The following is a 27,351-nucleotide window of genomic DNA, read 5'->3' as shown; positions in this document are numbered from 1 at the left end:
ATGTGTCAGCCAGCATACGAGGAGGCTGCGTCACTTAACGGCTCCGCGAGGCTTGTGTTTTGGCAGTAGATGTGAAACGTGGTCTATCCCGGCTGTGTCCTTCAGGACACAAAAGCATCCTTGTCAGAATCGGAGGTAAACAGCGAGGCATTCAGTGTAATTACTCATTGCTGCCGTACGCACTTGTGCTTGTTCAAATGCACTCGTGGGAACGGTGTTTTCGCTTGAGTGAAAGAGTACAGAGTGTTCAGTTTGCCTTCTTAACTCTTAGTAGGTCAGTAGGTTCATTCCTCACATATTTGAGGTAAATTTCTTTGCGATAAACAGTAAGATTCTCAAGATTTAGACTTGCAGGAGATGTGGTTTTCTTGTTCATGTTGAGTACTATTTTGAGTTTGATTTTTGGATACTAAAGCTAGAATTAGGCTAGTCTAATTTTGTCCAACAAGGCAACGGTCTCAAAATATTTTGACTAAAGAGTTATTGTAGGGTTGGGTTTGAAGTGATGTTGTGCCCGGCTTCCTGTTTCCCACTCCTGAGGGATTTGTCCCAGTTGCGGTGCCTACTCGGTTGGCCTCGACAGCGAGGTGTTTGTGTCACAGGCACAAATCGACCGGTTTGTCAAACCAAACCACTTCCAGGAAGTAAGGTGAGTATTGAAGATCATGGTTCTGACTTCAATATGTTATTGTCTTTTAGATATCATGTATTACGGTACTATTAATTTGCTGTTTGATGCAGGAATTTACTAGATTTCTTTCCCTCACCAATTTTACTTGTTTCCATACATGTCAACTGGCAGTAAAGCATGCATTTACTGTTATAGAAAAAAATAATAAATGAATATAATTAGTGCCATCAATCACACATTTCTTCTGAAATTAATCGCAATTAATTGATTAATCCCACCTAAAATTCAAGTTTTTGAATGTATACTTATATATTTCAATAATTTCACACATAATTCTCAAATTGATGTAGAAACAACATAAAGACAGTATATAATATCTGTTAAATATTTTATGCCTGAAGGTGAGTATCACTGATACCAATATTATAGATGTATCTAGGTCTAAGTATTTTTTTTTTCTTAATATTTAACCGTTGACTATAGCCATTCAACATTGGAACTATCCATTTTAACGTTTATTATCTTTAAAAAAATAATCTTCACATAAACCTGTTATTTATCTGTGCCCTTCACCAAGTAGGAAATATACAGAAATTGAATAAAGTTATCAAAAACAAAATTCTAAATTAAATATAGATAAATCCTTAAAGCTACAAAAGCTATTGATTTCCCTGCAGCAAAATGTGGCATGGATCTGACACGCATGCTCGTAGTTTGATTCGCGGTTTAATATGAAGTGAAGTTGGAGTGCGCATCTGAAAAGTGTCACATTTGATATTGAAGACGTTCGCTGACTAAATAAATGCACTTTTTGTCAAGAAAAAAAAAGAGAAGCAGCAGTTGTGAGTGGGGTGGCCAACCAGTCCCACCCCTGCGTTAACGGTGTTAAATATTTTTTAAAGCCATTAAACTGCAAAAATTAATTGCGTGCTAATTTTGACAGCACTAAATGTAATACAATATATAAAATATAAACATTTCAGGAATGGGGAATAAAGTCGTGCCACCTATGTGGAATGTTGTTGCAATGCTTACAGGAATATAATCATGCTTTTAAAAATACTTTTTTCTAATAATATAATGGTAAGAGGCGTAAACTCAAGGCAGAGTTTTGAGAATAAATTTGTGGAACATCAAAGTTATAACAACAAAGTCAGAAAGAAATTAGCCTTAAATTAGACACTATAAAAAAATTGTAGAACTCGTAATGTACTCGTGATAAAATTGGACATGGTTTATGATTTTTTTTGTTTAATAAAGGGCCTATTATGAAATTCTCAAAACATTATGACTGACTCAAAATTGTAATTTTAATGTTGAACTAAAATGTGCTACTGTTATAGATGCCATGTGTTGTTGTTTTTTTTTTGTTGTTTTTTTTTCAGCTTAGTGTCGGTTATACTGTGTATATACAGACACATTACACTAATTGCTAGGTAAAAACATTAAATGTAATTGAAGAACCGAGCGAGAAGATGGCAAGCAAGAACTCCCCTCCCCCCCTCTAACCTAATTACTCCGGCTTTCACTGGGGCGATTTCAGCTTTGAAACTTTTAACTAAATTGCTATTGATTCCAGAGTGGGAAAGCGAGTGTCTAGGTTTCCACTGCAGCGGTTGAAGTGGGTGCGACAGCTTGCCACTGATCAGGAGAAATCTGATTTCTCGGTGCCTGATGCACAGGCCTTTCGTTTGGGCTATTTGAAGGCCCCCACAGAGTTGATTCTAATTATGACCTGAGCCGAGCAGCTTCCCAGCAGTGATGAGGTCATGTGCAGACATGATGTCTTATAAGAGGGGACCAAGATGCTGGTGGCCTCACTTGGTCTCAAAAGCGCTTTCTCTTGCCATTTCATATGCGCTCACCCTGTCCTTGAGGGAGAAGGGAAAAGAGATGGTAATGATGCCATCTTGTCAGTCCTGGGTTCCGTCTCTGGGGATCTGAGCGCCGAGACGCCATCCTTTTCAACTGACACGTTGGTGATGGCAACTCAAGGTCCTCTTGCTTGTTAATGGAGGAGAGATAAGCCTGCCTCTCATTCATTGCTGTGAATAGATGTATGGAAAGCATCAATAGTTTCTTGAAATGAGGCTACCTAGCACTTCCCAACTGTCAACATTGTTGGCAGTGGCATCAGTCATTCAAGGTACCCTTGAACTGAGCAGTACTTGGAGCACAGTGTGTTTATATGGTAGCTTGTTGTAAATACTAAGTTAATCATATTGCTTGCATACTTTTATTAAATAGTATTTAGTGTGTTTAGCCTTAAAGTACAAAGATGGTAAAATGCCAATACAGTTTATTGCAGCATACTGTTTTTAAGAACTAGATTTAGTTTTTTTCTCTCAAGGTCCAGAAGTCTTTTTATTGTGCATTGAGAAATATCTGGGCTCAGATTCCCTGGTTAGAAAAAAATAAGCTCTTGCAGCTAATATGTTTTGAAAATTAAGCATTTTAGCCTAGGGTAAAATTAAAACCACCAAAAACCATCTGAAGACGGTGACTCTTACATGCCCTTTTCGTGTTCTGGTTTATTTGTTGATTTTAAAAGTTTACATTTCAATTTCAACACACAAAAAAGCAAATTAATAGACTGTCAAAATGCATTGTAATTCATCAAAATGAGCATATCCAATGACTTCCCCTCATGGCTAAAGTGGCGAGATATAATTTGCAACTTAAATGCGGAAATGTGTAAATAATTCAGTAGCTAAGCTCCCATCCCAGGGTCTATGCATCTCCACAGGGCTAGCTTGGCACAGAGTCAATGGTGAACTAGAAAGAGAGCACTTCACTTATTATTTCATCAGGTCTCTAGAGTAATGCACGCTGGTGATAGATTTTAAGTTTTAATTAAAGTAAATTTAATTTGTAGCCAGTGGCAAATGTATGTTGTTCCTCCGCTCATTTTATCGGAATTGATTTTTTTCAGTTGTGGGCATATTGGTACAGCTGTCGTTGACTGAAATACAGTTAATTTGTTCGCTCTAGAGGCTAATCAATGCAAGGTAAGTGATATACAGGGTTGTTTCACAGCTGGAATCATGTATAGTACACATGTGCATAAAACCACACACTCAACAGTGTATCCTAAACAGACACTTGATACTATTCCTTCGTACTAGATACGCCAATACCCTCAGCTCCAACAGGCTTCAGACAGAGGCTTTATCTCCACCGTACGGCTCTAGGATTACTGCTCAAAATCCTGTCATTCTCCCATTAAAAAGGTGGATAAGAGGATAACTGTCTGATTGGGAGGGAAGAAATGGGACACATAAACCTTCAACACCTCCAGAAGTCAGATTGTTTGATTCGTGAAAGAAAAACTGGGAAATGAGGAAGGATTAGCGTAATGAATTTGAGGGTATTTGGACATAGGCCATGTCCAAATAAAAGACAGTTTGGAAAACCCAGTCTAACGTGAAGGAGATACAATGATTCTTTCTCCCCAGCTGCTTCTTAACAGCTTTTGACAATAAATGTCAGTGTTTTAAGGCAGTTACAGCCTCTAGGGCCTTCTGGACCACTGGATAACGGCTGTCACTCATTGATTTTTGCTAGGCAGCCAGTGACTTACCACTCAGATTAATAATTAATTTGGCAGATATTGAAGCACACCCTTGGGGGGGGCGGGCATTGAGTGGGCTGAACGCCCACACCTCCAGCTTTGCTCTAACCTGATTGTGCAATGATTCACCTCTAATTAATGAAGTTTACATAGATTTTCTGGAAACTTCATAAGAAAGAATCAGATAATGCTTCATAAAATGACTTTAAATAGAAGAACATCTCTCATTTATTTTCTTAGTTGAAAAGTATTTGTGTTTGGTCTTAGTTCTTCGCTGTCTAGACATAATTGAGCTTGCCTTTTGTCAGAAAACCAGTACGCTCAATTCTTTTCCCCAGCCCATTCATGCAAGGATTTTCTTTCTTTGTCGCTTTGTCTATGGTCTGATGTTTTTCCGGTTGAATTCTAAACCTTTACCTAATATTTGAGCTGAATATCTTGTTTTTAATGCGGTTCTGCTAAGCTGATGAAATTCCCTGGGAAGGCATTTATCGGGTTATTGTGGGATTTCACCTTTTGTTGTCGCAAGTCCAATCCTGTAGGCCAGTCAGAAAGATAAATGGTTTTAGAGTGAGTAAAGAAAGTCATGCAGTGTGCACATTTCCAGCAAAGTGAGCAGATTGGGGTAACATTCATATTTGACCTTCATTTATATTCCCTTCCTGAGATAATCAAAGAGAGAGCCTTGCTGTGCTATTCATCTTGAAGCAACACGATCCGTCCCACTCATTTTCCCAAACTGCATGGACACGTGCATAAAAAATGAGAGGGTTGTCACAGCTTGACACATGATTAGCAGGAACGTCGCTTCTCTGGCAAGTACACACACGAACAGACTAATTACTCTATGCAATTTATGGATTCGCTTCAAATGATACTGATATATCTCGACACATGGCCTAGTTTCCTCTTTACCTTACCTATATATTACTACCTGTCTCCTGTGTCCTTGACCTGCCCTCCTGAAATCCCCTTATCTTAGTTTTCCTTTTTTATCCTTTGTTCTCTCACCATTTCTCAGCCTCCCACTCACATTTCCTGTTACTCTGTCTTTGTCCTTCATCATCAGTTACTCTTTCAGTGTCGTCCCATTACTTACAGTCCATCCGGAAAGTATTCACAGCGTTTTCACTTTTTCCACATTTTGTGTTACAGCCTTATTCCAAAATAGTTTAAGTTTATTATTTTCCTCCAAATTCTACAAACAATACCCCATAATGACAACGTGAAAGAAGTTTGTTTGAAATCTTTGCAAATTTATTACAAATAAAAAACGAAAAAAAATCACTGAAGTATTCACAGCCTTTGCTCAATACTTGTTGAAGCACCTTTGGCACCAATTACAGCCTCAAGTTTTTTGTGTATGATGCTACAAACTTGGCACACCTATTTTTGGGCAGTTTCTCCTGCTTCTCTGGAGCAGGTTTTTCATCTCTGTACATTGCTGCATTCATCTTTCCCTTGATCCTGACTAAGTCTCCCAGTTCCTGCCACTGAAAAAAGTGATGCTGCCACCGCCATGCTTCACTGTAGGGAATGGTATTGGCCAGGTAATGAGCGATGCCTGGTTTACTTCAGACCATACAGGCCTGATTGGTGGAGTGCTGCAGAGATGGTTGTTCTTCTGGAAGTTTCTCCACAGAGAAATGCTGGAGCTCTTTCAGAGTGTTCCTGGTCACCTCCCTGACTAACGCCCTTCTCCCCCAATCGCTCAGTTTGGCCGGTTGGCCCGCTCTAGGAAGAGACCTGGTGGTTTCAATCTTCTTCCATTTATGGATGATGGAGGCCACTGTGCTCATTGGGACCTTCAAAGTGGCAGAAATTATTCTGTACCCTTCCCCAGATCTGTGCCTCCATACAATTTTGTCTCAGAGGTCTACAGACAATTCCTTGGACTTCATGGCTTGGTTTGTGCTCTGACATGCACTGTTAACTGTCAGACCTCAGATAGGTGTGTGCCTTTCTAAATCATGTCCGATCAACTGAATTTACCACAGGTGGAGTCCAATCAAGTTGTAGAAACATCTCAAGGATGATCAGTGGAAACAGGATGCACCTGGACTCAATTTTGAGTGTAATGGCAAAAGCTGTCAATACTTTTTTTTTTTTTTTTTTTTTTTTTTTTTTTTTTGTAATAAATTTGCAAAGATTTCAAACAAACTTTTTTTACATTGTCATTATGGGGTATTGTTTGTAGAATTTGGAGGAAAATGTTGAATTGAATCCATTTTGGAATAAGGCTGTAACATAAAATGTGGAAAAAGTGAAGCGCTGTGAATACTTTCCGGATGCACTGTACACCGAGCACTCTTTCAAAATTCTCTTCACTCTATCTTCACTCTAGTATCTCTTCAAATGTTTTTTGTACTGGTGCTCATGTAAGTCTCATTTCTTGTTTTCCCGCAGTATGCCTCAGCTGGATGTCTGCTGTCCCTCCACCACAGCGAGAAGCCGGAGCATGAAGAAGTCTGCGAGTTCCGCCCGTACACCTGCCCATGCCCGGGGGCTTCCTGTAAATGGCAGGGCTCCTTGGAAGCCGTCATGCCACATCTTATGCATGCCCACAAATCCATTACCACCTTACAGGGCGAGGACATTGTCTTTCTGGCCACGGATATTAATCTACCGGGGGCTGTGGACTGGGTCATGATGCAGTCGTGTTTCGGTCACCACTTCATGCTGGTTTTAGAGAAGCAGGAGAAATACGAAGGACATCAGCAGTTCTTTGCCATCGTGCTGCTCATTGGCACGCGAAAGCAAGCTGAGAACTTTGCTTACCGCCTCGAGTTGAACGGCAACCGTAGGCGGCTCACGTGGGAGGCCACGCCGCGCTCGATCCACGATGGTGTAGCGGCAGCCATTATGAACAGTGACTGTCTTGTATTTGATACCTCTATTGCCCATCTGTTTGCAGACAATGGCAACCTGGGTATCAACGTAACCATCTCCATGTGCTGAGGTGGCAGCGTAAGGCTTTATCCAGTGACTCAAAACTTGGACAACCTCTGCTCCCTATCAGACTGCAGGTTCTGAAGGCAACGGTTGGGAGATGTATACATTTGTGTATATTTCTGTTCAAGAGTCATCTGTTAAAACAGTGCACACTTTCCAGATTCACTAGTAAGTTAGTATGCTAGATGGATGGCAAGAGTCCTTGAAGTGGGGAGTGTGCAGGTGTTAGCAATCAGTTAGGCATTGGTGCAATTGGGAATTTCTTTTGCACACCCCAAGGATACAGACATCTCAGCTTTCTGAATACACCTTCGATAAAAGTTCAGGTGTGGATGACCACCGTCAGAATCAAAATGCTAACTTGGGAGATGTCTAGGCATAAAGGTGTAACATTTGCCTCAGAAGCTTATAAAACATACGTGTACAAAAACTGCACTGACAACTTTGGTTTTCGTCTTTGAGTGAAACCATGGAAATTGTACATGACAATGTAAATCCTCTCAATTTCATGGTTGTATATTGGCTTGATAAAACAATGCCCATGGTGGAAATACGGTGTGCATGGTGGAAATAAAATTCACTTGCAAAAATGACTTGCATAGCCACCATGTTTGTAAGGCAAGAATCTGACCTCTTCACTATGTTTGTTTTTCCTTCCTCCCTATCTTTTTTTTTAAATACTATGTTGTCAATGTTGCAAGACTTAAAGACAGTACTTAAAGTTTATTTTGTGGTCCTCTGTTAAAACTTGTGCAGAGGAGAGAACTGCTTTGTGATCAACACAGATACTGATCATAAGCTCTATAAAATGACAGAACTACAACCAACCTTTTCAAATTTTGTTACCCATGATCTAATGCCACAAATATTCATCAATGTATTTGTATATGATGCTTAATTGTATTTTTTTTTTTTTTTTTTTTTTTTTTTTTTTTTTTTAAAAATAGTTGGCCTAGAAATGATAAATCTGTTATTTAGTTACCCTCATGTTTTATAATGTATTTGTGGAGCACCAAAGGAGAAAATGAGTAGAATCTAAACTGTTCTCTTTCAGTAAAGTGTACGTGGATGGGACTGGGCTTGCCAAGCTCCAAAAAGGACAAACAAACACAGACCATACAACCTGTGCTCTACATTGCAAGTCTTCTGAAGCCATATGATAGCTTTGTTTGAGGCAGAAACTGAAATTTAAGATTTTTTTTAACATAAAATTTTTAATTGTATGAAAAATAGCAGCTCACACATTTTGCTAGATGAATCCTTTACAGGTTTCAGTAACACAAGGGTGAAAAAATAACAGAATTTTCATTTTTGAGAAAAACTATTTTATATAAGTGTTCCACCTTTGCATCTTAGTGTACTTTGTCTTGTCAACAATGACTGTATGTAAAAGATTAAGCCTGCGCACAAACAATTTATTTTCTCGTTGATAAAGTGTCTGCATTTAATTGGTTTGTCTTTGTACTTTTTCTTTTTTTTGAGGTTCTCTTTAAGGTTAAGAAAAGCTTTTGTAAATACATAAACAACTTTAGTTTTGTTGATATTCGTTGTTATTGTTACGTCTCTTACGAAATGATCGTTTAATCTAGTTTTGTTTACTCTAGTTCTTTTAAACCCAGTAAGATCTGAGCAATTTCTCACTCTCCTCATTGGTCAATGAACCCACAATGCCTTACTTGTATACAAACTCAGTCGTTTAGAGTCTGCCGCCTTCTAGGACTCTGTGTCAAGTTCAGGTCACTATCCTCCAAACCTCCAGTGTCTTGAAAGAGACTTATAAAGTGGCGTTATGAGTGGGAAGGACATGGCACGTCATTCTACTTTGCCCCCAAAACCTGCTGCAGTAACAATTTCACTTACACTGTTCAAGTACGGAACCCAGCCTCTTTTCAAATACCTCTGATGACTTTGGAGATGTCTGTGCAAGAAGAGCATTGATATCCCTGAATGTGGGTGGTTCTGTGAAGAGATCTTTGATGCACAACTGATGCCCTCAGCTCATCTTTATCTGTCTGCAATTTCACTCCTGAAAAATAATTTAAAAATGTAAATTAAATGTTTTATAAATCTGTTGTGGAGCAATTGTTTCTGTTTTGTTGATCATTTTTTGCATTTAAACACCCATAGGAAAGAGATGAAAGTGTGTTAATGGTCAGTGTCTCTGCTCCTCAGACATGTGGACAGATTCTCGTCCCCAATGCTTGTTCTCTCTACATGCAGTTGTCATGGCAACTAAATATGCAAATGAGAAATCTAGCTCATTCATTTCTAGAAGATTTTTTTTTTTTTTTTTTATTCTATTGATTAGTCTTGAAATACCTTTACGACACATTTTTGTAAATCAGTGAATCTGTCATGGTATTTACAGGACATGGATCATTCTAAAGATCTCTAAGAAAAAAAATGTATGCAGTTAAATCAAATGAATAGTGACAGTAGAACTTCCATCATTTTAAGTTCTGCATAAAAATATCAAATGCGTGTTAAACAGGACAGAGTATCTGCATGTAGATGGCAAGCCCTGAAGGAAGCTCAAAGCTACAGCTACATGTGGCATGACTTCTGTGGCATTGGGCTGACAATGCAAAGCTTGTGCAAAAAAAAAAAAAAAAAATAATTTAGTCATAGAAAAAACTAACCATGTTCAATTTGCATATTTAGCTTAATTGGTTTTAATTTCCAAATAATAGACTTATATATTCAGATATCTTAATTCTGATATGACCGTCCACCAGTTGTAGCTTGTTGTAGCTCCAAGACAGAGACAAGACATACCATGTCAAAAGAGACCACCAGCCATCTGTCTCTCTCCCACAGCAATTTAGACTCCCCTACACAGAAGTGAACACAAAACTGAATAAATGCATTTTAATGAAGTTAGCAGGTGGTTTTCCTGAGCTGTGTGACATGCCTCGCAATCAAGCCATCACGATCAATATTGAGCACCACATCCTAATGAACTTGCGAATAAACAAGTCTCCGTCAAGGACTAGAATACTTCACGTCCACGGCAATGAAATGATGAGAAGCTTCCTATGCCAACCCAGTGATACAAATGCGAGCACATGTGAGTTTACAGGTCAATTAATATGAAAAACCAAATGGAAGGTTAAAGTCACAATGAAACAAAAGTAGTGACAGATCCTTTCTTCTGTATTGTGACCAAAGGTTGCATTAGACTTTAAAATTGTAAGTCATTTTGACGGACAGGGTTGTAAAAATTCTGTCATAATCTATTATTACCTGTCATATTAATTTTCATATTTTAATTATAACCCATTTAATTGCTTTTATTTTTGTTCATATTTTCATTTTAAATTGTGAACCTACAAAACAATATAGGCTTGTGCATTTATTTTGAAGAGAACCTTTAAAAATATGAGACTGCATAACTTTTCAAGTTCAATTTGACAGCGATTTTAATATATTCTCATTTGTATGAACCAATATCGATTCGTAAATCCCAATTGATCTTTTGGTCTATGCCATTTTCAGTTGATAAATGAAAGGTACATAATCGTCTCCCATCCAATAAATCGCAATAGGCTAAGCTTTGTGTTACTTTTGATATGAAACAAAGTATCAGATTTCGAATTATGTCCATTTCATTAGGAAATTCAAGCAATAAATACCGTTATGGTGCTCTTTAATGTGGCGTGATAGATCGTTGCAGCTGCTATGTATGGCGCATGTGTTCAATGTCATAACCCCAGATCTGGGTCAGTGCCGTTTATACAGGTGCATCTCACTATATTAGAATGTTGTGGAAAAGTTCATATATTTCAGTAATTCAACTCACACGCACGCAGATTGAAGTGGTTTAAGTCTTTGGTTCTTTTAATTGTGATGATTTTGGCTCACATTTAATAAAAACCCACCAATTCACTATCTCAACAAATTAGAATATGGTGACATGCCATTCAGTTTGGTTCACTAGGCTACACAATCATGGGGAAGACTGTTGATCTGACAGTTGTCCAGAAGACAATCATTGACACCCTTCACAAGCCACAAACGATCATTGCCAAAGAAGCTGGCTGTTCACAGAGTGCTGTATCCAAGCATGTTAACAGAAAGTTGAGTGGAAGAAAAAAGGAAGGAAGAAAAAGATGCACAACCAACCCAGAGAACCACAGCCTTGAGAGGCTTGTCAACAAAATCGATTAAAAAATTTGGGTGAACACAAGGAATGGACTCAGGCTGGGGTCAAGGTATCAAGAGCCACCACACACAGACGTGTCAAGGAATTTGGCTACAGTTGTCGTATTCCTCTTGTTAAGCCACTCCTGAACCACAGACAACATCAGAGGCATCTTACCTGGGCTAAGGAGAAGAAGAAATGGACTGTTGCCCAGTGGTCCAAAGTCCTCTTTTCAGATGAGAGCAAGTTTTGTATTTCATTTGGAAACCAAGGTCCTAGAGTCTGGAGGAAGGGTGGAGAAGCTCATAGCCCAAGTTGCTTGAAGTCCAGTGTTAAGTTTCCACAGTATGTGATGATTTGGGGTGCAGTGTCTTCTGCTGGTGTTGGTCCACTGTGTTTTTTGAAAACCAAAGGCACTGCACCCATTTTAGTGTACTTCATGCTTCCTTCTGCTGACCAGTTTTTTAAAGATGCTGATTTAATTTTCCAGCAGGATTTGGCACCTGCCCACACTGCCAAAAGCACCAAAAGTTGGTTAAATGACCATGGTGTTGGTGTGCTTGACTGCCCAGCAAACTTAACAGACCTGAACCCCATAGAGAATCTATGGGGTATTGTCAAGAGGAAAATGAGAAACAAGAGACCAAAAAAATGCAGATGAGCTGAAGGCCACTGTAAAAGAAACCTGGGCTTCCATACCACCTCAGCAGTGCCACAGACTGATCACCTCCATGCCACGCCAAATTGAGGCAGTAATTAAAGCAAAAGGAGCCCTTACCAAGTTATGAGTACATATACAGTAAATTAACATACTTTTCAGAAGGCCAGCAATTCACTAAAAATGTTTTTTTTTTATTGGTCTTATGAAGTATTCTAATTTGTTGAGATAGTGAATTGGTGGGCTTTTGTTAAATGTGAAAATCATCACAATTAAAAGAACCAAAGACTTTACTTCAGTCTGTGTGCAATGAATTTATTTAATACAAGAGTTTCACAATTTGAGTTGAATTACCGAAATAAATGAACTTTTCCACAACATTCTAATTTATTGAGATGCACCTGTGTATGCATATATCCTGGTCCACACTCCAGTCCAGTTGGTGGCGGCAATGCATCTATAAGCTGGTTTGCCAACCGCCAACAAAATACCAAAGAATAAGAAGCAGCGCCGGCGGTGCCCCCTCGTGAATGCGCGTTCACAAGTGACGAAGTAGAGACGAAAATGTGGAATAAAGCTGTTATTTTTGTTTTCTTCGTGCAAAAAAGTATTCTCGTAGCTACGTAAAATTACAGTTGCACCACTGATGTAACATGGACTACTTTGTTGATCATCTTAGTACTTTTCTGGGCCTTGAACATGGTGGTACCCTTGCTGTCTATAAGAGGGTCAGAACCCTTTCAGATTTCATCAAATATCTTAAATTGTGTTCTGAAGATGAAAGAAGGTCTTATAGGTTTGGAACAACACGAGGGTGAGTAAATAATGACAAAATTTTCATTTTTGGGTGAACTAACCCTTTAAGAATAAAGAATGTGCATCTGTTTTATTTACTGATTTCTTTCTTTCTTTCTTTATTTTGCTTTTGTAATGTTCATGAAGGTGCTGTAAATTTAATTGTTATATTTTCTATCACGACTGTACAATACTATTATATTTTTACATGCTTCACACCGTGCAAGGTTCTAAGCAGGCGTATGCACTTTTCCTTGTGGCAGAGTAGGAGTACTACAGGTATTTGGAAATCTAAGCAAGTCTTGCTGCTCACTATTCTCTAGTAAAGGATTTAAAGGTTGACTGGTGCTCTTTTATATGCTAATGACAATAATTAGGGGGCGTTTACAAGGTGGAGATCTGGAATCATTCAGCTGCGCTCAATTTCAAGACCATTTGCTATTTATAGATTTCACATCTGAAAAATAGGCATACATAGAGTTTTTTTGTGTATACGCTGATTTCTCTGAATCACACATCTGCATATTTGAGAAATGATATTAGTTGAAATGTAGAATAGTTTCTATTGAACATATTATAAATGAGGCCCCTTAATTTTCCACTCGTAATAACAACTTTGTGGTAGCGTTTATCTGCGTTCAACTCGTAAATATAGTATTTCAGAATAGACTTTAATGCACCGCTGCTAACGATTGTAAGAAAAGGGCAGGGTTAACTTTAAGCAGACTAAATGATTGGATAAAACTGTCAGATTAAAGGGTTAGTTCACCTAAAAATTAAAATTCTGTCATTAATCATTAATTAGTCACCCTCATGACATTCCAAAGACCTTTGTTCATCTTTGAAACACAAAGTAAGATATTTCTGATGACATCCAAGAGCTTTCTGACCCTCAATAGACAGCAAGGTTCCTACCACATGTAGTAAGGAGTTCAGAAATGTAGTAAGGAGTTACGAGAATACTTTATACTTTATTCAACAATTCTTTGCCTCTGCGTCACCCTAGCGCCATTTTGGAGAAGAATTTTTGAATAAAGTTGTTATTTTTGTTTTCTTTGAGAACAAAAAGTATTCCTGTGGCTTTTTAAAAAAATATGGTTGAACCACTGATGTCACATGGACTATTTTAACAATGTCCTTACTACACTTCTGGACCTTAATCGTGGTAGGACCCTTACTGTCTATGGAGGGTCAGAAAGCACTCAGATTTCATCAAAAATATCTTAATTTGCGTTCTGAAGATGAACGAAGTCTTGCGGGTTTGGAACGACATGAGGGTGAGTAATTAATGACAGAATTTTCATTTCTGGATGAACTAACCCTTTAAGAACTGACAAAACATCAACAACATGCATTTAGAAAACAGACAGGAATAATTTTAATTACACACTGACTTCAAACTAAAATTTGTAAAAAAAATATTCAATAACAGTGCATCATATTAGACATGATTTCTCACGAAATTCCACTTTTTCATTTTTAGAGTCTATTGTAATTTAATTTGTCATATTAAATGGTGTTGCTGCAGAAAGCTTGTTTTGCTTTTGACCTTTTCATTTAACTACGCTATTACATTGAGAAAGTAATGAAAAAACTGATGTGAACATTCCCATGGTAAATATTAACAACTGAGTTTGGAAAATACTGTGACAGTGTCTAAGACTACAGAAGACAGCATGTGAGCATTGACAGGAGGGACATCACACAGGGGTGATCGACACCATACACTATTAAAGTTTAGTGCAAACAGATATTTGAACCCTAAGTATTGACTTGAGTGCTTAGTGTCTGTGACAAAACAAGACTAATTTAGTCACATCTGCAGTGCTCCTGATTGGCCAATTACGGATAGCTCATATTTGACTGTTCATGAACTGAACAGCTCATAGTAACTCAAGGTTATAACACAATAACTTAAAGGTGGTTCGCTTTATTTACTGTATTAAAAGCTGTGCTAACTATACAATGTTTTTCTATGAAAAGCAATTGTTCTTTTGCTTTTTTTTTTTTTTTTTAAATCAGGCTAAACTTACAGCAACAGCCCAAATTTCCAATCACACCACCAATATTTTCTATTCATGGTCATGTTCAACTTAGTGTTTATTACTATTGAATTCTGTTTAATTATTCAGAGTATATCTGTGTAATTGTCTTATCTACTTCCTAGGTTACTAAATATGTTGTCATGGCTATAGCAATTATTATTATTCAGTTTTAGCGATTAAATGTTTCCTGTTGAGCAGGTATATGTGCACATCTGCTTGGTCTGATATTGTTTTGTTTTGTTTTGTTTTGTTTTTTTAAACTGAACACTCTTAATTGAATGTTTTTTTAATAGTTTTGCAACTGAATCCATAATGACTGGTGATGTCTTTGATTGCATCTTAATCTTGGAGTTTTTCAGGATTTGTACAGGTAGTATAAAAATGAAATTCCAGGACTTTTTCAAGCACTGCTTTTTTGATTTTCAAGGACTTCAATCAGAGATCTCACTTGTGGTTTGATGTTTTCCACTGTTTAAGAAAAAAATATCAGAAAAAAAGATTTGCGAAATCGCTCCGAAATCCTGCTCTGAAAACAAATGATTCATGATACACACTCCGAAATCCCAAACTGAATCAAATGATTCGCGAACCTGTACCGTACTCTTGATCTGAATTAAATGAATCACAATCCGTGCTCCTAGGTTCCGATCTAAGCAAAAGTTTCACAAACCCGCTTCGAAGTCCTTATCTGAATAATGGTTCACGAACCATCCTTTCAGATCAAGACACAGAGCATGGATCGTGAATTATTCATTTTGTGTAATGATTCAAAATCTAGGGCCCTATGAAATCTGTTCTATTTTTTCCAAAATTCTGTTTTATTTTTTCCAAATTTCATTTTTTCCACTTTAATTTGTCTGGATTCCATTTTTTCCCGTTTCGTTAATGGTTAAATTAAAATGTATTAATTAAAAAGCATGTCTAATTAATTAAAATCATGAAACTTATACAATTTCACATCAATTTAATAAAGGTTTAACAAAAATGACAAGTTTAGGGCCCTATGAAATGTTTTATTTGTTTTATTGTTATCAAATTCTGTGTTTTAGCACAGCTTTTCCTAATGTCAGTCCTTGCCCCCCAGGGAGTAGGGAGCAATGAACACTGTGTAGTGATCATGTCAATCGGAACACAGTTCATGCACGCAGCTCTCTTCTGACGAGCTGGTTATCTGAATCAGGTGTGTTAACTAAGAGAGACATGCAAAATATGCAGAGTGGAGGGTGCGCGAGGAATGGAGTTGGGAAACGCTGTTTTAACATATCTAATTATTTGAATGCATACTTAATTTATTCTTAAAATAGCCTTATAAAAGTTTTTTTACCCTGAGAAATTCTGTGTTGTGTATTTAAAAAGTTCTGGTTATCAAATGAAGGCATAAAACATTAATTTCATTTATCTTTTAATTATTGAAAATTAAGCAAACTTTTTTTTTGGCAAATAAAGGGGAATTTACTATGAAAATTAAAACATTGAAGAAACGTTGTGTGATTATAGTGACGAAGTGACTCTCAGCAGATATTGTTCATGTATTTATGTCCTCATTTAGTGAGGTGACAGTCGCTGAAATAATCACGAGTGTCACGCGCGCTGTAGTGTGTGAGTAAACAAAATCGCTCGTCTGCTCCATTCATTAAAACAGAGACACGCAGAACATGCAGGATTCACATTTAAATGGCATTTTTACGGCCTAATATTTACAGATACTAGTCCATATTGCGGTTTGATTTAAGTGTAATGACCTACTTTTGATTAATTCATTCAAACTTTGACAAATTCCGTGACATTCCGCGTTATTCAGTAAATTCCGTTTTTATGACTGGATTCCGTCCGCTTTTTCTGCATCACAGAAATCATAAGGCCCTAAAAATTCCGCTCTGAAGTCCTGATCTGAATCAAATGATTTAAAATTTGCGAAGTTCTAATCTAAGTCAAATGATTTGCAAACCCGCTCCGAAGTCCTAATCTAAATCAAGCGATTCACAATATGCAATTTGAAGTCCCGATCTGAATCAAATGGTTCGTGACACGCAATCTGATTGGAGCGCTTCGAAACAGTGATTGGTTTACCTGATTCAGATAGTTTTATGACATTAACTGAAAAAGGCAAAAAAAAAAGAAAAAAGGATGATTAATTTAACTGTGTGAAAAGACATGTGCTTATTGAACAAATTAAACACGTTCAGAGATACATTGTCTTTTAATCATTCAAGCACTTTTCAAGTGGGAATATTGCTATTTTCAAGGATTTTCCAGGCCTTAAATTTCAAAAGGTCACATTCGAGTACTTCAAGCACTTCAAGCACCTTGTACGAACCATGGATTTTATTTGACACTGTTAGACAAGACATTTTTGGTCTTTGTACAATTTAAATTCAAATAAAGATCAAATAAAATGAGTGTACTGTGCGTAATGTAATGCCAGGTGGCCATTATAAATTGAATTATTCCAGACAGATAATTAAAAACTCTAAACATTTATTTACATCTCTGAAATACACACACATAGTGAAGTCCATTTTGTAACAACAGCAACAAGAACAAAAAAAGTACTATCTCTGCTTAATTTCGCCTGTGGTCTCTTTCACGACTGTGATCTCTGTGTTTGGTAAACCCTCGGTCATTTCCTCTGTCTCGCTCTCTTCTGTCTCTTTCTCTGTCCCTGTCTCTGTCTCGTTCCCTGTCTCTATCACGGTCCCTTTCTTTCTCACGCTCTCTGTCTCGTTCTCGGTCCCTTTCCCCATTTCTCTCTCTATCAGCCCCTCTACTTCTGTCTCTTTCTCTGTCTCCCTCCCTGTCTCGCTGTCGCGTGTCTTCATATCTTTTATCCTCTCTGTTTCTATCTGTCTTTTTGTCGTCTTCTCTATCCCTTTCCCTCTCACCTCCATACCTATCTCTGAATCGGTCCACCTCATCTGCTCTGTCTTGTGGATTCCTGTCCCTTCTGCTTCCTGCCGGTCCTTTCGTGGCATATTTCTCATATGCCATGTCTTCCTTCTCCTTCTTCACTCTGACAGGTGAAGACACTGTCGGCTCAGTCCTTGTGTCGTGTTTTTCTTCCTTCAGTGCTTTTTTCTTCTCTTTCTTCTCCTTTTTCTTTTTTTTCTTCTCCTTTTTATCTGAAGTATAACAATGTTATAAATTAGTCAATTAGTCAAATAACAAAAATATTGTTTGTTTAAAACTAAGAAAAATAACGTTTTAAAACAATCAAATTAACTGTAGTTACTGATCAGATATAACCTCTTCTCACCTTTTTTTGTTTTTTTCACAGGTACAGCATACTCTTCCTCAGATTCTGACTCAGAGGAGGAAGGTGGGGGGACTTTGGGAGCACATCCCTCTTCTCGCAAACGTTTAGTGATATCATCAATGTCATCGGTGTCCTTAGGTGGTCGATAATTTGCTACATGGTCCACACGTATGGTTCGGCCCTTAATCTTTAAAGCAGAAAGACATTAAATAAATAAATATATGCGACACATGGGTCATTTATTATTTCCCCGATATATGAGTTCCTTTTTTAATGAATGAATGAATTAATGAATGAAATTAAACAATATGACCTCCTCATAACCAGATTAAAAAAAAAAAAAAAAAGTTATATGAAATATTATCGCAGTATTTTCTTTCCATATCATACAACACTGATATTTATCACAATGGTAATTTACCATTAATGGGGAACTAACTACTTATATGTTTGTTAGATCTAGGAAACGTAAACATATCTTTTTTCACAATAAAATGCCACAGAGCAAGATACCTTTTAATTTAGGACCCCATGAAATCAGTTTTATTTTGCCCTAAATTCTTTTTCCTTTTCATTTTTCTGGATTCTATGTTTTATAATTCAATACAACTTTATCATTAAAAATGTTGTCTAATGAAATGAATTAATAAAACTTCAACAGTTTGATTATTCTTATTTTTATTCTTCTTAAAATGTGATCAAATTTAATTAATTTACAACAAAACTGCATTTTTTTGTCAAGGAAGATGCTGAACAACATAACTGTATAAGTTAATGAAAAATACCTTGGATGTATGATACTCCTTAAATAATAATACAATTTTTAACAGTATTTCCTCAAATGACTTATTAGTGGCATGTACTGACTGGCTGCTGTCACCTTTATTACTGCTGTCTATTATTATAGACTGTAAGATTATTATGCATCAAGTAAAAAATGTCCAAAGCTTCTTATCATTATCGATATAAATGTTATCACAATCTCGATAAGATACTGTTTTATCACCCATTCCAGGTAATACTGTTTAAAAAAAAAAAAAACTTTTACTTCTAAAATATCTTTCAAAACATTTAATTATTTTTCTAATATTTTTCCCATTCAAAATCATTGACATATTATCAACTAAGATGTTATGTTAGTTATTGGTTCAATGTATATTCAGACTAACGAATCCTTAACTTTAACATCAGTATGACCAAAAATGTGTTTCAAAATACAACAAATCTTATAAAATACACTTTACAATTAAAAATTAAAATTGTAATTGTTATTGATTTACCTCTGAAAACTTTTTAATAAAACAGCAAAATATATTTACAAAGTAGATGAAAGCAAAATCTTAATAGATCAATGTAACCCTTCTTATTAAATTATATATTACTGTGTTTCGGTAGTGACAAATTTGGGGAGAGGACAAATATTCCAAAATACCCAAGATGTTTCCAACGCCGACTTTGCACCAATTCAGTAGTATGGCTCAAACGTGTGTGTGTGTGTGTGTGTGTATGTGTGTGTACGAACGTTAAAATGTTTTTTCTTTTGACAAGTAGAATATATTCCATTAGTAAACACACAACTGAATAAGCAACTGGAAAAAGCCTTTCACCTTGATTCCATTAAAGTTGTCCACAGCCAGAACGGTGCTCCTTTGATCTTCATAGCACAGGAAGCAGAAGCCTTTGGATTTGCCCGTCTTTTTATCTCGCACTAAATTGATGTTGGCAATCTCTCCGTACCTGAGAAGCACAGAGGATTAAGATTCACTAGGAGGAAAAAAACTGAAGTACTGACTTCTTTAGCAAGAAATGAAGACGTGTTTAAAATATAGGGGAAAAACATGGAGATGAGCATTTGGGACTTACTGAGAGAAAACACAGATGACGTCTCCTTCTGTCAGCTCATATGGAAGTCCACCTGCAGATTACAATATATTTACATACAGTGCAGACAGGGTTTCAAAAAATTATAATAAAATAAAATAATTTGCTAACAAAATGTTACATTTTTGAAAAAGTTCTCTTTAGTCTGGCAAATAAATTTGAGATAAAAACAACGAACATGCATCACTTTGAAATCTGACATGGTAAATTCAGCATTGCTGTATTGTATACTAAAATGGGCTTCAGAGAAAGACTGAGACCATGCCATTTTGTATGAAAGGACACTTGTGGTGTAAAACAGGATAATGCTGCCACCATCTGGCAGAATATAGCATATCCCGTGGATCTTAAACCCTGCTTCTGGAGAGCTACTTTTCTGCAGACTTCAGATCCAACCCTGGTTCACAACACCTGTCAGTTATTTTCAAATAATTCTGAACACCTTGTATAGCTGGTTCTGGTGTGCTTGATTAAGGTCAGAGCTGAATCTGCAGGACAGTAGCACTCCAGGAGCAGGACAGGGAGACCACTGGCTTATCCAGAGAACATTTTAGTGTCTGTGAAGCCCACTGCCTAGTATTGTTTAGTTTTGTTAAACAACCAGCTGCCAACACAGCCACGATGTTAACCAGTCACTCACCGATAAAGACCCAGGCGCTATCCTTATAGACTGAATGCCAGGACACGCTGTCTTTGACATCAAGTTCAGCCTCTTTTTCATTCAGTTCATTGATGAGTTTCACTTTGGTGAGCGGGCTACATATAAATAAAACACACAATGAACATACATTTACATATATTTCATTCTGTATCAAACGTATTGTCTCTAATACTGTTATTCTGTTGTGGCATCTGCATCATAAGATCAATTATGACTTAAATAATGTACTCATGACTACATTAAGTCTCGAAAAATTTAACTTCTTCAAATTATGTTTCAACATTTTATCACAAATATCTAGTTATGGCAATAAAGTAACCTCTAATAATGTAATAAGGATTATTTTTTTACAATGTATCCCGAAAAAGTAGTCGTTTTAGTGTTTGTATATACTTTCCTTTTTATTTGTCGGTGACCTATAAATTAGACAACAAGAATAACTAAATCTAAGTTAAGTAGTTTACGTTCAAGTTTTAGCAGATGGATAATTAGCATCTGGCTACTGCTGCAAAAACTGAGACCAGTAATTTAGCTTTGACCTTGTGGCATTTTCTGTTCCAATCCTGACGAGTCTAGTAATTTTCTTAGACTAATTAGAAATATATAGCAACAAATGTAAGTGTGATATTTCAATTCAAACATTCAAAACATCACTCACTTCATTGTGATGAGCAGCGGTCACTCCGGAAGGATTTATTTCCACTGTCGAGTTTCGTAGTTCGCACGTGGTACTATTTTCTTCCGGGTTAGGAACAAAGGATTGTGGGATATGTAGTTGACTGACTTAGATTAAAGGAGCATTTTCTCCTTTATCATTACTAATTGCTTGTTTGTGACTTAAAGTGTGTTTCTAAAACTTTGCAATTAATATTACAGCTTAAGGACCAATGAACATATGAAACACACATTAATAAATTTATTGTGATCAATAAATAAATTAGTAACCTAACCCGTACACCAGTGGCAGGAACACTGTGGGGCCTTGAGAGGGAGCTTTGGGAAGCTCTGATGACTCCATTATTTAAAACATGTTTGGGTGGTGCAGAACTTAATAAATTAAAACTAAACTAATACACATCCCTAAGTCCGCAAGATGCTAAAACTATATCGCATCAAGCCAAGATGCCACATGACACCAAAACCTGCCCCACAAGACACTAAGTTTGGAGGGATGGAAAGCCATTAGCCAAAAAAGTGCAACAGCTAAGGCTAATGCTTCCGGTCTGGCACTGGACAGTGTTTTTTTTAAGAAATGTCAATGGAGAAGAGACTTTACTACGCTAAATAATCAGCTTTTTAGAGGAAACGGCTTATTATTTAATGAATCAACAGCCTATCTGCTAATCTTCAACATGTTTTACACTAAACAATACTTTTGGATAGAACTATTTTTAGAGTTTACCATGAAAAAATGATGTTTTATAAGAGAAGTCACTGACTTTTTGCAACTGACTTTTTGAGATTCAGCTTACGGCACTTCTCATTCATTCATATGGTATCCGTAAACTGCAATTGAGCGTCAACTCTGACTGAAATTTAATGATGTCAATGTGATTGGTTATTAAGGGACACGTGATCTAAGTTAGCCGTTAAACTTTTTTCCCCAATAGTGAGTAAATACAGACCCTCTCATCTCCCTATAGCAAGACAATCTCTGGCCACATATGTCAGCCTGCCAGTCGCAATGGCCTACTGGGACCTGAAACACAATTACAAATTTTACAAATTTCATAAGGTATAAATATACAACTTGTCATCTGTGCATTTTATGAGGATTGACTATATGACAGACGCAATGGTAACATAAGGAAGCCTGTTTCCCATGGTGCTCATTCTTTTCAAAGTAGGGCACTACCTTCCTGTCCCTGGATGACGGAAGTTTGTTTTACCACTTCATGTTTTTTTCTGACTGCATTTAATTTAAGCTATGAAAATAATAACATGATTATCTTTTGGCCAAGTGCAATGGGCCCAGAATTCCTAGTGACGCCACTGTCTCTGAGATAATCATTGTCCCATGGTCAACACAATAAAACACTCTCTGTATACACACTGAAAACACTGAGACAACACTCAAAGTGATCAGGTGAGTTTCATGCTTTATATAGTCCAGCATCACGTTCAAAAACTCTTGGAATTCAGTTTATACAGACAGAGCTATAAGCAGGCAATTGTCACAAACATTAAAACCCATATTTAATTATTTATATTAATAATTATATTAATGTTTAGGTCAATAGCAAATCATTTTCTTTTATTTTACTAATTGTACTTCACTAATTCTACTAAAACCAAAGCAAAAAATAATATCTAAAATACTAAAATAATATCATGTAAATATATTTGCGTCATATTTAATCTCATTTTTTTTTCTAAAAGCTAATCTTTTTTTTTCTACCAGCAAAGTTAGATGTATAAGAAGAGAAACATTTTCAATCAATTTGTTACAATTTATTTATTTAGTGCTGTTCACAATGAATATTGCACAAAACAATTTTACAGTGAATAATGCCTTATAAACAGATATCTTATCTGTCATATCCGCATAGACCAGATGACAATTATGATGACAAACCCTCTAGAAACACAATGCAAACAGTGTTTAATTTATTACATTCATATACTTTACAATTGGAAAAAGTGTGTACATGAAAACAAAGTGCTTTCGTTATATTTTGAACATACTGGGTCCTATCATTTGCGCAGCACAATGCAAAGCCAGACACAACAAAAATGAGTGTTTTTTGCTAGTTTCAGCCTGACTGTTACACGGAGTGAGGGACGAGAGGCGAGCGGATCCATATGCAAGCCTTTATTGGGATGAGACAAAGACATGGTCGTACAGGCAAGGTCGAGACGGGAGCAAACAGGAATAACAAAGGCGATCGAGAGAATAATCCAGATAACAAGAGCGATAATCCAAGGCAGGCGGCTAGACAGACGTAAACGAAAGAGCAGGCGAGAAGTCAAAAACACGGGAACCAGAAACCAGGGAACGCTAACACAACAACAATACAATCTAACAATCCGTGACTAGCATGGAAAGTCCGGGGCTTTTATAGCGCCGCTGATTGGTCGTGGGTCAAGTGTAATGGCTGATGGGAAATGTAGTCCGGGGTGTGGTGCAACAGTCTGTGTGTGAAAGGGCGAGAGTGACATCTGGTGGTGAGCGGACAGCGGGACACCGACCAGATTCGTGACATAGCCCCCCCCCAAGGAGCGGCTTCCAGACGCTCCAACAGAGTAACAGTCCAGGGAAGCGGTGGGGCGGGAGTGAGACAGGGCGAGGGCTGGAGGGCCAGGTTCCTGCGGAGGACCCGGTGATTGAGGCAGGACTGGCAGAGCAGGAACCCTCCAGGGTGGGGCCGGAGGCGGAGCAGGAGGCACAGGAGACCTCCAGGGCGGAGCCGGAGGCGGAGCAAGCGACGCCAGAGCCCTCCAGGGCGGAGCCGGAGGCAGAGCGTGAGGCGCGGGCGCCCTCCAGGGTGGAGCAGGAGGCGCAGGAGCCCTCCGAGGCGAAACAGGAGGCGGAGCAGGAGGTGGAGCAGCCCTCCAGGGCGAAACAGGAATCTGCGTCACGGTCTGGGACCTGGGGATAGCAGGGACAGAGGAGGCAGACAGAATAGGAGAAGGCGCAGCAGTCCTCCGGGCGGAACAGGAGGTGGAGCAGGAGGTGCCGCAGCCCTCCGGGCGGAACAGGAGGCACCGCAGCCCTCCGGGCGGAACAGGAGGCTGCGTCCTGGTCTGGGACCTGGGGAAAGCAGAGACAGAGGAGCCAGACAGAATAAAGGGAGAAGCAGAGAGTTCAAAGGGAAACGCCCCCTCCATAGGAGGTTCTACAGCTGACGCTGACACCTCTGGAGGCATTGGCGCAGCTTCTCCGACGGGGAAGGCCTCTGGAGCCGACTTGAGACCAGACGGGGGCTCTGGAGCAGACTTGAGACCAGACGTGACCCCAGAAGCACAATGTGCAGCCCACACACACCAGATGGCAATAGCCATTAAGGGTAGAGCAGCAGCGGGAGGTTGTGGTGGGTCCAGGGCGCTGGCTATCCCGATAGGCTGTGGTCTTGGGATGTCAGACGAGATGTGACTTGACTTGGGGTCTGGTGTGACTTGACTTGGGGACTGGGCATGACCTGACTCTGGGCCGTCAGACGGGTCATGGTAAGGCTCTGGGTGGCCAGACGAGACGTGGCTTGAGTCTGGGCCGTCAGGCGGGGCGTGGCTTGAGTCTGGGCCGTCAGGCGGGGCGTGGCTTGAGTCTGGGCCGTCAGGCGGGGCGTGGCTTGACTCTGGGCCGTCAGGCGGGGCGTGGCTTGACTCTGGGCCGTCAGGCGGGGCGTGGCTTGACTCTGGAACAGCCGCCTTGACATTGCTCGACTTGGAAGCTTGACTGGACCTGGAAGCTTGACTGGACTTGGAAGCTTGACTGGACTTGGAAGCTTGACTGGACGCTGTAGCTTGACTGGACGCTGTAGCTTGACGGGACTTGGAAGCTTGACTGGACGCTGAAGCTTGACTGGACGCTGAAGCTTGACTGGACGCTGAAGCTTGACTGGACGCTGAAGCTTGACTGGAGACGGAAGCTGCATTATGACAGGACCTGACAACTAGGCTTGACTCACGAGGATCTGCAGAGGCCTGGCTTGCTTCAGGAATAACAGCTGTAACGTGACTTGGCTCAGGGACGACAGCTGTGACGTGACTTGGCTCAGGGACGACAGCTGTAACGTGACTTAACTCATGAGGAACAGCTGTGACTTGGCTTGACTCGTGGAGAACAAGAGCTTTGGTTTGACTTGACTCTGTTGTTTGACCGGACTTGGAAGCTTGACTTGACCCTGGGGTAGCAGCCGCGACGTGAAGGAGCGCCATTTTAGCTGCCCGTACAGCCATCAGGGGTGAATCCAGCACATGTGCCATCATGATAGGCCGCGATCTTGGGATGTCAGGCGGTACGTGACTTGACTCAGGAACCACGGCTGTGACTTTGCTTGACTCGGGAACTGCTTCAGGGAGGGCGGCCATGATGGGTGCAGACTCAGGAGCAGAAGACATGGCGTGAACTGGCTGTGACTTGACGGAGATGTCCTGAGCAGGCTGTGGTTTGGCTGACGTGGCGTTAGCGGGCGCCGGCCTGACTGACGGGGCTTTAGCAGGCGGAGGCTTTGGCGTGGCAACCATCTTGTGCAGTGGCTCTGGCGTGGCAGCCATCTTGACAGTGCTTGGCTCGGGAACGATGACTGTAACTTGACTTGACACAGAAACAGCAGCTGTAATGTTGCTTGACTCAGAAACTTGACTGGACTCAGGAAACAGAGCTGCAACTTGACTCGATTTGGAAACTTGACTTGACTCAGGAAATGTAACTGTACCTTTAAATGGCTTTTGTATGGCAGCTGTGACGTGACGGAGCTCTGTGATCGCCGCCATCTTGTGAGCGGGCTCCGCCGTCGCCGCCATTGTGTGGACGCGCTCCGACGCGGCCGCCATTTTGTGAACGGGCACCGCTGTCGCCGCTACTTTGTGCACAGGCTCTGTTGTCGCTGCTGTGGTATGAACGCGCTCCGGCGCGGCCGTCATCTGGTGAGCGAGCACCGGCACGGCCGCCATTACACGGGCCGGTTGCGCTGCCGGCGTTACCGCGATGTCGCGTTGCTTCCCCGCGACACCCACAGTGAGCAAGGAACCGCTGATCTGGAGTGCAATGTTCAGATATTGGCTTATCGTCCACTGGGGCTGATACATTGGCATTAAGGAGCCGAAAGGTTCAGAGAGACCTCCACGGAAAAAAATCATCAGACACAGATCACTCATCGAAGTCTGCTGTGCTAATGCGTAGAAGTCCATGACAAACTTTTCAACTGGTCGCTCACCTTGCTTGAGGAGCATGATCTGTACTGCGGGGTTCTGAGCTGCTGGATCCTTGTTGACGGATTGTTCTGTTACACGGAGTGAGGGACGAGAGGCGAGCGGATCCATATGCAAGCCTTTATTGGGATGAGACAAAGACATGGTCGTACAGGCAAGGTCGAGACGGGAGCAAACAGGAATAACAAAGGCGATCGAGAGAATAATCCAGATAACAAGAGCGATAATCCAAGGCAGGCGGCTAGACAGACGTAAACGAAAGAGCAGGCGAGAAGTCAAAAACACGGGAACCAGAAACCAGGGAACGCTAACACAACAACAATACAATCTAACAATCCGTGACTAGCATGGAAAGTCCGGGGCTTTTATAGCGCCGCTGATTGGTCGTGGGTCAAGTGTAATGGCTGATGGGAAATGTAGTCCGGGGTGTGGTGCAACAGTCTGTGTGTGAAAGGGCGAGAGTGACATCTGGTGGTGAGCGGACAGCGGGACACCGACCAGATTCGTGACACTGACGCAGTTATCATTTTCACGGTCAGTGCCATGTTTTTTAAACAGCAATTGCACTTGCTCCGATCTGTTCACCCATGGGCCTGAAACCGAGGTGTGTTCAGGTGCATTGTTGGTGTATTGCTATTTTAAGACAACTAAAAAGTGATTGCACCATTGACCAACTAAAACCTGGTCTATAGTCAACGGCGCAGGACTTGTTTTATTTAAAGTGTGCGTTAGTAATATGCGTCTATAGGCGGGAGCACAACGTGCGTACACTTTGCTTATTACATACACAGGGACGTGCGGCAGCACACAAACATGCCAAATATTAAAAATGAAAGGATTACAATGTAAAATATTATTATTGTGTACATGGAGAAGCCTTGAGTCTTTG

The 27,351-nt window shown here is 39.5% G+C and overlaps 2 protein-coding genes across 2 annotated transcripts in view; one reads left to right on the top strand and one right to left on the bottom strand.

Moving 5' to 3' along the window:
- The window catches only part of siah2l (seven in absentia homolog 2 (Drosophila)-like), a 34,327-nt gene extending 25,104 nt beyond the window's left edge, over positions 1-9,223 (top strand). The window contains exon 2 of the mRNA XM_051093175.1: positions 6,609-9,223. Coding sequence (XP_050949132.1) covers positions 6,609-7,160 — 552 coding nt within the window. The 3' untranslated portion in view covers positions 7,161-9,223. The remainder of the gene's footprint in view (positions 1-6,608) is intronic.
- A 7,795-nt stretch (positions 9,224-17,018) lies between these two features.
- On the bottom strand, positions 17,019-21,325 carry rbmx2 (RNA binding motif protein X-linked 2). Its single transcript, XM_051093169.1, has 6 exons — positions 21,247-21,325; positions 20,568-20,683; positions 19,910-19,961; positions 19,654-19,783; positions 18,047-18,233; positions 17,019-17,912 (listed from the first exon to the last, which is right to left on the bottom strand). Exons 1-6 carry the CDS (start codon positions 21,249-21,251, stop codon positions 17,356-17,358), a joined length of 1,047 nt encoding a protein of 348 aa, XP_050949126.1. The 5' UTR covers positions 21,252-21,325; the 3' UTR covers positions 17,019-17,355.
- Positions 21,326-27,351: the final 6,026 nt, after the last annotated feature.

The sequence above is a fragment of the Labeo rohita genome, chromosome 21 (assembly GCF_022985175.1).
Source record: "Labeo rohita strain BAU-BD-2019 chromosome 21, IGBB_LRoh.1.0, whole genome shotgun sequence".
NCBI classification, from domain to species: Eukaryota; Metazoa; Chordata; class Actinopteri; order Cypriniformes; family Cyprinidae; genus Labeo; species Labeo rohita.
Note: the sequence above shows the minus strand (reverse complement) of the source record. Positions and strands in the feature narration are given on the sequence as shown.